Here is an 11,384-nt window from a genome sequence, read left to right as displayed (position 1 = left end):
TATTTTTAATCATATTTTGAGTGTTAATTATATTATTTTATGCTTAATATTGTATTTTAACTATGTAGGAATAAAGCGATCTGAAGAGAAAGATAATTGGAGTAAAATTGAATAAAATGCGGAAGCAAAAAAAATTAAAGGAAGAAGACAAGAGGGGACACCGTTTGGTGTCCCCCCCCCCCCAAGTGAAAGACAATTTAAAGAAGAGGAACAAAGCTAAGGAAAAAATTGATAGAGGGAAAAAACGTGAAAAACTTACTGGATTTAGCACCAGGGCCAGCGCTAGGCGCTGCCATGGACGCTCGAAGTGGGGACTTGTCCTATTTTGTCCGGGACATGGTTATTTAGGGCCTACACATCCCTAACGCATATAAAAGGGATCATAAACCTATTTTGGGGAGAGGAGAACGTTTTTAAGAGTAACGTTTGACAAAGGGAGAGCACATAGTCATCGTGGAGGCCGGGTTTCATCTTTTCTTCCACCAAACTTAGTAATTTTTTTATTTCTTTGTATGATTTGTTATTTGACTACCATGTCTACGCGGAGCTAAACTTCACATTCTAGGGTTGTGGTTCTTGCATGACTATTGTTATTCGAGTATTGATTTATCATATTGGTTTATTTATTCAATCCTGCACTTAATTATTTGATTGCTTGATCACCAATTAAATATTATCTACGAATCTAGAAATGAACTTGAAAGTGGGAATTCTAGATTGCAAATAGGATTGAGTAGAGCAAGTTCTTGAACCTGGGAATCCGGGAACGGATTCGCGGTTAGGATAGACATATACCTAATTGCCTTGCTTGGTTGAATTACATGAATTATAAATGTGTTCTTATTAGTTATAATTCCATAGACATATAGGCGTTAGGCTAGCTTGAATAAGCGAGTAAGAACTTGACAGATTCTTATGAGTAATATTAACCCTGTTAGCCAATAAACTAGATAAATTAGTTAGTCAATTCAATTGAAGAATGCAATAGTAATGTTAGATAACCCATAACCCTAGATCATTTTCATTACATTGATATCATAAAAATCTGCTTTTCCCTTAGAGTTCACCATTTATTTTCCTTTATTTTGAGTAGTTTAGAATCAAATATTTCTAGGTTTATTTCTTGTTTAGATAATTAAGATAGTCTAATTTAGTTAATAGTTAATCACAAGTCCTCGTGGGTTCGACATCCGACTTTTAGTCACTTTATTACTTGACGACCGCATATACTTGCGTGTGCATTTGGCCGCAATAAGTTTTTGGCGTCGTTGCCGGGGACTTAGAAATTAGCTATTTTTCTAGATTAGACATTTATTTTTTTTCTATTCTTTCTTTAGTTTAGATAGTATTTTTTATTTATTTTAGCATGGTCAAATTTGGTCAACTCTTTCAACTATAAAGTTTCAATCATGAAATTCATTCTTCTAAAGCATATCTGAAATACTTGAAAATAAAAATTGACGATACACACAAGTCATAATACATCATACAGAGTTACTCATGCCCTCAAACTACCGAGCGAAGTGCAAATGCTCAAAATAACCGGTCAGGTCGCTACAACGGGATGAGACGTGACGGGGCCAAATAATCGGGATATGACGGGACGATATATGACTGGGACGGTGGAGGGACGGGACTAAACGGGACTGGATAAATGGAAGAAAATGGTAGGCCCCTCGCATCCCACTAACAAACGGGATGGGATGAGAGCAGGGTGGTTTGTGGGCCCTAAGTGGGCCTTTTAAAAAAAATTAATTATTTAAGCATTAAATTTGGCAATGGCTAATTTTTTATAGATAACAACAATTATTTTTTTAAAGTTGACAATGACTATGTTTTTAAAGTTTGCAACGGCTATTTTTTTGAATTATTTAATAAACTTAGAACTTAATAAAGTATAAAGAAACTAAGTAAAGAATTATAAAATATTAAAATAAAAGACTTGTAACGAAATATTTTAGTAATAATAATGGAGTTGTATTTAATTTAATATAATTTCACGCCATAAAGTAACTAAGTAAGAGTGTAAGACAATTCAGGAAAAAAATATTCAAGGGTTATAGCCTTTTATTTTATTAATAAAATTTTCAAATTTTACATACAAATACAATTCTTTTGAAGTGCACCCAATCTACGCAGCCACCTTCTAGGAAGGGTTGTGTTTGAACTAGGCCTCTTAGTGGCCAATTACAAATTATCATACTAATATTTGTAAGCTCCAACATAGCTTCGTTGTAACTTATCTATAATTTCTCTCGGGCATTGTTCTGGAATTGGCAAGGTTGATTGACGTTGCATGAGTTCTGTCACGACCCAATATTCCCTCTATTGGGTATCGTGATGGCACCAAGTCTTAGGGACTAGGTAAGCCTAACATTGACTGAATAACAACAATAATTAAATAATATCTAACAATTTTTGAAATAGAAATCTCTATAAAATTTACAAGTCCCAAAACCAGTAGTACAAGTCATAAGCTTTACAGAGTTTGTTACAATTTTCTAAATATAACTTTTTGAAATAAAGTAAACAGTGTGAATACAAATCAGAAGGTGACTCCGAAGCCTGCGAATGCAGTAGCAGATTTACCTTGAGTCTCCACAGCAACAATCCGCAGAACTAGCTAATGATCAACTGACTTCGAAAATATATGGACCTGCACAAAATTGTGCAGAAGTGCAGTATGAGTACACCATGGCAGTACCCAACAAGTATCAAGACTAACCTTGGTGGAGTAGTGACGAGGTACAGTCAAGTCACCTACTGGACTAAATAACCTGAACAAGTATAAGTATAGGAACAACAGAGTATGATATCTACATAAGGACTATGCGAAATAGAAAATAATACCGTAATTTCAGTAAGAAACGAAAAACAACAGCTATTAGCAGAATACCATGATAATGACACAGTAGATGTAAAGAAACACGATCTAAATCCTGTGATCATAAATAAATGAAAGGCAAATAACAACTCAACAAACGACCGCTTTCACATCGGGTTTTAGCCAATAACCTCCACGAAGTACAGAACCTTATACTATTCACAACTCACGGGTCCCAATACTTGAACCTTAGCACTTGGCATCATGTGCCCTCATTACACTTCATAACCCCACGGACGACTCACGTTCCAAATTCATCCATTCTCACATAGAAGGTAACTAAACAAGGGTGTGCATCTATACTCAGTAATATCAAGAAAACCTCTTAACCGATAAGAGTGCTCAACTACGTATATGCTTGTGCAAGTGTCCTAACATGATTCATGCCAGCTAGTAAGTATAGGAAAAGAAACGGACAGCATGTAGAATGTTTTCTCACAACTTTCCACAAGATAAAGCTCACATAGGTAAGTGTACCACTACATAAACATCAACAACAAGAATGCCCCCAGGCCATCACAAGTTATCACAAATTAATCCATGACATAGCCCAGCTTGTCTCGGCACGTGTGCAATGGTAAAGTGAATGCCCGCCTTGTCTCGCCACACGTGCATAATAATGTTCCCACCCTGTCTCGCCACATGCGCAACCCACATATATATATATCACGCCTTGTCACGCCGCATGTGTAAATATCAATAGTAACAACAGCACGACAGAAACCTCATGCAACCCCATAACAACAACTGCACGGCAGAAACCTCGTGCATCACCACAACAAGTACAACAACAACAATGACAATAAAACAAGGTACGTCAAGTAAATCAACTCAAGAACCTTCGATCACAAAAAATGGTAAAAACTAGTTTGTAAGGAATAGCCATAAAAAAGAATACTAGGTTTAACAAGAACAACTCACCAGGGAAGAAAATAATATGTAACAATGATCCCACAATATACGGTTCAACAACAAGAAACTAACACGAGTCAAATAATTCCAAATAAGGGCAACTCAACTAAGGCATAGGATATCTAAGCTTCTTTTAAGATTGGACAATTACGAAAGAGATGCAAAAAAAATCAAATAAAGGTAGGCAACGGAAAGATAACCATAACCTCAATTAAGGGTGAACATTTACAAAAGGGATAACTATAACTTCAAATAAAGATAAGAAGTTAGGGAAAAGATAACATGGCAAGGGAAGAGATAACAGTTTCAATCTAGACACATATGAATCAAGTAAACAATAAGAGTAAATCATGAAGCAATTGATCCTAATTAAGAAGGTATAGGTGAAACTAGTAATTACACAACGTAATCAGAACAAGAACAACGACATATTCAATGAATACAAGGACCTAGGAACCTCAAAGGCCAGTTTCCTCAATTAAGTCTGAGGACGTACTCTTCACCTTGCGTACACAAACTACAATTAGCATAGAAGACTCAAATCCTAAGGGGTATTTCCCCCACACGAAGTTACGCAAGATACTTACCTCAAAGAAGACAAACTGATACTCTAAAATGAACTTATTGGGTGAAATGACATCCGGATAGCTCAAATCTAACCAAAATCACTTCAAAGCACAAATAAACTCATAAGAAACGATTCCGGATCATAAAGTCTCAATTTTTATCAAAATCTAAAAATCGACCCAAAAGTTGACCCTCGGGCCCGCACCTCAGAACCCGACAAATTTCACAAAACCTGAACACCCATTCCAATAGAAGTTCAACCATACTGAAATTATAAAAATCTGATACCAATTCGTCCCTCCAATCATGATTTTTCATTTTGAAAACTTTCTTCAAAAACCACCATTTTCCTCAACTCAAAATCCAAATTAAATGATAAAAATAAAGATAAAATCATGGAACATAATAAATTCTAGGTGAAGAACACTTATCCAATCGATTTGCTTGAAAAACCCACCAAGAATTGCTCAAAACCGAGCTCTACAAGTCAAAATATGATATAAATGGCCTAACCCTCGATTTGAAGATCTTATATTCTACCCAGATGATTGTACATCGCGAACGCGGAGAAAGGGTCGCATTCACGAAGAAGAAAAATGAGGCTGCCAAGAAGACCCTTCGCCAACGCGAGCAAAGGGATGCGAACACAAAGAACAAGGGACAGGAACCTACGCCAACGCGCAAGGGGACACGCGAACACAAAGTGTAAATGATCACCAGTGCCCAGGGCCTGGTTTATACTACGCGAATGCGAGAAGGCAGTTGCGAACGCGAAGAAAGGAAAGGCAAAACTTCGCGAACGCGAGAGCGTGAATGCGAACGCGAACGCGAATGCGAAGAATAAACATTTCATCCTCTAAAATACACTACGTGAACGCGAGGACACGGACGCGATGAAGGAAACCAGATGACAGAAAACAACGATCCAAAAATAGAAGGAAATGGCTCGTAGCCCATACGAAACTCACCCGAGACCCCGGGACACCGTCTAAATATACTAACAACTTCCATAACCTAACACGGACTCACTCGAGGCCTCAAATCTAATCAAACGATGTCGAAACTACAAATTGAACCATGAATCAAAGTTATGAACTTTCAAATCTTCCAACTTCATAAACCGCGCGCTGAAACCTATCAAATCAACAAGGAATGATGTCAAAATTTGCAGGCAAGTCCCAAATGACATAACGGAGTTGTTCTAACTCTTGGAATCACATTCCAGCCCTGATATCACCAAAGTCAACTATTGGTTAAACTTTTCTATCTTCAAAACTTCAACTTTTCCAATTTTTTGCCGAAATTCTTCAAATTATCCTACGGACCTCCAAATCCATATCTGGAGGCACGCTTAAGTCCAAAATCACCATACGAAGATGGTGAAATTATCCAAAGCCCATTTCGGAGCCGTTCATACAAAAGTCAAATTCCGGTCAACTCTTACCATTTAAGCTTCCAAAACTTAAATCCTTCTTTCGATTTGACTCTGAATCATCTGGTAACTGAATTCAACCATGCACGCAAGTTAATACACATAATACGAAGCTTCACAAGAACTTATGCCACCAAAAGTGACTTAAATTCTTGAAACGACCGGCCGGGTCATTACATCCTCCCCCTCTTAAACAAACGTCCGTCCTTGAATGTGCCAAAAATTGCCTCGACATATTCGAATCACTGAATGCACATATCCAATATACACCCGCGGGTGACCCCACGTCACCCCAATCCACTTAAGCCTAACGACACCATCTCAATTGTAATTTATCCTTTCTACCAACACCGATAAGCCTTAGAGTCAAATTTCTCACCTTCCATTCATCTCCAAAAGACCCGATTCTAAATCCACACCCGGTATTAGTCTCAACCAGCTGCAACAACTCATGCCTAGACCCACAAGGTACGACCACTCAACATGACACGCCACACATAGGCCCATAATAACATTTCTAATCACAATAGCTGCCCGTAATCAAAACCAGCACCGTTAATAAGTCTCATATCCGCTAGGACCCTATTTCAAACCTCCACAACAATGACAACGATGCAAGAAACATGAAGACCTCTTAACTATACATCCAAATCAACAAGTCATAACTAACACCGTCGGGCACACACCCCACAAGCTAAAACGCAAGAAGCATAGAATGAAAAATGACTGAATATGTAAAAAGAAACAGAAAAGAGAAATACCAAACAAGCCCGACATGCACAACTCTCTATGAGTACCATCCTACAATTCAATTTAAAAGGAAAAATTAAAGTATATGAACAAATCACAAGGATCTCGTCCTGATATAATTTTCACCGCGGCACACAGCCCGGCTCAAACATATCAAATCCCATGGAATCGCGAGGGTCTCACCCTCAACTCTGAATCACAAGTCGAATACACATCATACCAATGGAAATTTTCCAGTAACTCAGTTCTGCCAATAAAATCACAACACTTACTAAACTCTCACGCCGGTAGAGTATCAAATAACAAATCGTAACCAAATTACTCATGAATCACATCAAACCTACTATAATGGAAAACATGAATTCACTTTTAGCCTCACAACTCTCAATAATGAGTAAAAACAAATGATAGACACGGGATACCACTCATAGAATCTCACAACAGGGGCAAACACATACACAGAATACTAAGTCATGAACTCACCCATAGGTGAAGCAACAAATAAGGGGACTCACCCCGATAAATAAAACCAAATCAAAATATGAATGGTGCCCCTCTATAACAAATCCAAAGCATATATGTATGACATCATCTGACGCAGCGACCTCAATCCTTCTATATGAAACACATCAACGGGCTGGGCCTCCCCCTATTGGGTGCCCTCTACTCGCCTGAATACTCTGTTATGACACATCTATCCGTAGTCTAGGACAATCTCTCACCTGTGGCTGGTATCTCCACACTCGAAGCAACCTCTCTGCTGATGTGGCTGTGGGAACTGTGTGGTACGGGTACTATGAGACCCATGAGTACCTAAAACACCGTGCAAAGACGGAAGTGCAAACTGAACTAGCTGCCCCCTAAAGCTTCTACCATGTCGTACCCTACCTCTAGAATAAGGACCAGTGGATCTCTCCGGTCTATGAGGCCTCCTCGCCTCCCTGTCCTCTCTCTCCTCACCTCGCCTATCATCTCTCTCATTCCCTCACATGTCCTCTCTCTCCAGATCCTATATGCCCTCCACTCGGCGAGCGATCCCTACCACCGGCTGAAATGAAACATCTGACTCTAACTCTTGAGCCATGCTGAACCGAATATCATGCCTGAGCCCCTCAATGAATCTACTAACACGCTTTCTAACTGTAGCGGCCAAAGCATGTGCATGTATGGCCAAATCACTGAATCTAATGACATACTCTGACACTGACCTAGTGCCCTGGTGCAACTGCTCAAACTTTGCGCGCCATTCATCTCGAAAGGACTGAGGTACAAAGTCTCTCAGGAACTTCTCTGAAACCTGAACCCATGTAAGTGAAGATGACTCAACCAATTCATACGTCCGCCACAACTGATAAGCCGCTCCCCTAAGATGGAACGTAACAAAGGTAACCCTGCTCCTCTCCACAATACCCATAGTACGAAGAATGCGGTGACAATCCTCCAGGAAACCCTGGGTATCGTTTGTCACCAATCCACAAAAGGTATGAGGGTGGTACTTTTTGTACCTCTCAAATCTAAGTTGTTCTTCCTCAGATGTTGCTGCCCTAACCACAGGCCGAACTGGGACCACAGAATGTGTTGCCATGACACCTGGAACCTGACCAATATGAACCCGCTACTTTGGAGTGTGGACAGCGGGAGTTTGAGCTCCTCCCCAGTATGTGAAATAGCTGGTGTAACCACAATCAACCCCGCCTGAGCCAATATACCAAACATGTTCAGGAACTGTGCTAAGGTCTCCTGAAGTCCGAGGGTAACAACAGGCGCCTCCGGTACCTTCCCCCAACTGGAACTACTAGCGGCTCTTCAACTGGTGCTCTGGTAGGTGCCCTAGCTATGACATGTGCTCCTCATCGGCCTCTTCCTCTGCTCCTAGCGACATTTGCTATGGGGTAACGTCATCAGTAACTGCAGCTCGTTTCCTCACCATCTGTGAGATAATGGAATGATAAAAGTTCAAACTTCGAGATCAATGAACTCACACGATAGGAATGAATCAAGTGAAACTGTCTTAATAGTTCTGTAGCCTCTCGAAGATAAGTACAGACGTCTCTGTACCGATACGTAAGACTATACTAAACTCGTTTATGACTCGTAGCCCCTATGAACCTAGAGATATGATACCAACTTGTCACGACCTAATTTTCCCTCCGTTAGGTATCATCATAGCACCTAGTCTTAGGGACTAGGTAAGCCTAACATTTACTGAATTACAACAATAATTAAATAACATCTAACAATTCTTGAAATAGAAATATCTATAAAATTTACAACTCCTAAAACCGATAGCACAAGTCATAAACTCTACAGAGTTTGTTAAGATTTTCTAAATACATCTGTTTGAAATAAAGTAAAAAGTGTGAATACAAATCAGAAGGTGACTCCAAAGCCTGTGAACGCATCAGCAGGTTTACGTTAAGTCTCCACAACAACAATCGACACAGCTAGCTAAAGATCAACTATCTTTGAAAATATCTAGACCTGCACAAAATTTTGCAGAAGTACAGTATGTGTACACCACGGCTGTACCCAGCAAGTATCAAGACTAACCTCAGTGGAGTAGTGACGAGTTACAGTCAAGACACCTACTAGACTAAATAACCTGAACAAGTATACTTATAGGAACAACATAGTATAATATCTACATAAGGACTACGCAAAATGGAAAATAATACGGTAATTTCAATAAGAAAGGAAAACTACAACTATTAGTGAAATACCATGATAATGACACAGTAGATGTACGGAAACACGGTCTAAATCCGGTGATCACAAATAAATGAATTTCAAATAAAAACTCAACAAACGACCGCTTTCACACCTAGTTTTAGCCAATATCCTCCCTGGGGTACCGAACCTCATACTATTCACAACTCACGGGTCCCAATAACTGAACCCTAACACTTGGCATTCTGTGCCGTCATTACTCTTCATAACCGCACGGACGACTCACGTGCCAAATAGAGCCATTCTCACAAAAAGGCAAGTAAACAAACGTGTGCATCTATACTCACAAATATCAAGAAAACCTCTTAACCGATAAGAGTGCTCATCTACGTGTATGCTTGTGCAAGTGTCCTAACATGATTCATGCCAGCTAGTAAATATAGAAAAAGAAACGGACAACATGTAGAATATTTTCTCACAACTTTCCACAAGATAAAGCTCAGATAGGTAAGTTTACCACTACACAAACATTAAAAACAAGAATGTTCCCAAGCCATCACAAGTCATCATAAATCAATCCCCGACATAGCCAACCTTGTCTCGCCACGTGTGCAATAGTAAAATGAAAGACTGCCTTGTCTCGCCACACGCGCATAATAATGTTCCCACCTTGTCTCACCACATGCGCAACCCACATATAGATATATCCCGCCTAGTCATGCTGCATGTGCAAATATCAATAGTAACAACAGTACAACAGAAACCTCATGCAACCCCATAACAACAACCGCACGGCAGAAACCTCGTGCATCATCACAATAATTACAACAACAACGACAATAAAATAAGGTACGACAAGTAAATCAACTCAAGAACCTTCGATCACAAGAAACGGTAAAACCTAGTTTGCAAGGAATAGCCATATTAAAGAATACTAGGCGTAATAAGAACAACTCAACATGGAAGAAAATAATATGTAACAATGATCCCACAATATACGGTTCAACAACAAGAAACTAACATGAGTCAAATAATTCCAAATAAGGGCAACTCAACTAAGGCATAGGATATCTAAGCTTCTTTTAAGTTTGGACAATTACGAAAGAGATGCAACAAATTCAAATAACGGTAGGCAGCGGAAAGATAACCATAACCTCAATTAAGGGTGAACATTTACAAAAGGGATAACTATAACTTCAAATAAAGATAAGCAGTTAGGGAAAAGATAACATGGCAAGGGAAGAAATAACACTTCAATCAAGGCACATATGAATCAAGTAAACAATAAGAGTAAATCATGAAGAAATTGATCCTAATTAGGCAAGTAAAGGTGAAACTAGTAATTAAGGAACGTAATCATAGCAAGAACAACTGCATATTCAATGAATACAAGGTCCTGGGAACCCTAAAAGGCCAATTTCCACAATAAAGTCTGAGCAAGTACTCATCACCTTGTGTACACGGACTACAATTAGCATAGAAGACTCAAATCCTAAGGGGTAGTTCCCCCACACGAAGTTAGGCAAGATACTTACCTCAAAGAAGACAAACTCATACTCTAAAATGAACTTCTCGGGTGAAATGACCTACGAACGGCTCAAATCTAACCAAAATCACTTCAAAGCACAAATAAACTCATAAGAAACTATTCCGGATCATAAAGTCTCAATCTTTATCAAAATCTAAAAATCAACCCAAAAGTCAACCCCCGGGGCCGCACCTCAGAACCTGACAAATTTTATAAAACCCGAACACCCATTGCGATACAAGTTCAACCATACTAAAATTATCAAATTCCGATACCAATTCGTCCCTCCAATCATTGTTTTTCATTTTGAAAACTTTCTTTAAAAACCACCATTTTCCTCAACTCCAAATCCAAATTAAATGATAAAAATAAAGATAAAATCATGGAATATAATAAATTCTAGGTAAAGAACACTTACCCAATTGATTTGCTTGATAATCCAAAATTAATCGCTCAAAACTAAGATCTACAAGTTAAGATATGAAAAAAATGTCGTCACCCTCGATTTGAAGATCTTATATTCTGCCGAGATGATTGTGTATTGCGAACGCAGACAAAGGGTCGCGTTCGTGAAGAAGAAAACTGAGGTTGCCAAGAAGATCCTTCACGAATACAAGCAAAGGGACGCGAACGCGAAGAACAAG

General features: G+C 39.0%; 1 protein-coding gene across 1 annotated transcript; it reads right to left on the bottom strand.

The window, feature by feature from the left end:
- Positions 1-7,554: 7,554 nt before the first annotated feature.
- On the bottom strand, positions 7,555-8,130 carry LOC138893080 (uncharacterized). Its single transcript, XM_070176851.1, has one exon. It carries the CDS (start codon positions 8,128-8,130, stop codon positions 7,555-7,557), a length of 576 nt encoding a protein of 191 aa, XP_070032952.1.
- Positions 8,131-11,384: the final 3,254 nt, after the last annotated feature.

This window comes from Nicotiana tomentosiformis, chromosome 5, assembly GCF_000390325.3.
Source record: "Nicotiana tomentosiformis chromosome 5, ASM39032v3, whole genome shotgun sequence".
NCBI lineage: Eukaryota > Viridiplantae > Streptophyta > Magnoliopsida > Solanales > Solanaceae > Nicotiana > Nicotiana tomentosiformis.
The sequence above is the reverse complement of the archived record's forward strand: the minus strand, read 5'-3'. Positions and strand labels throughout refer to the sequence as shown.

What these genes read in the sequence shown, in the direction of transcription:
- LOC138893080 (XM_070176851.1), bottom strand. Translation starts at nt 8,130, where the DNA reads ATGGCAACACATTCTGTGGTCCCAGTTCGGCCTGTGGTTAGGGCAGCA.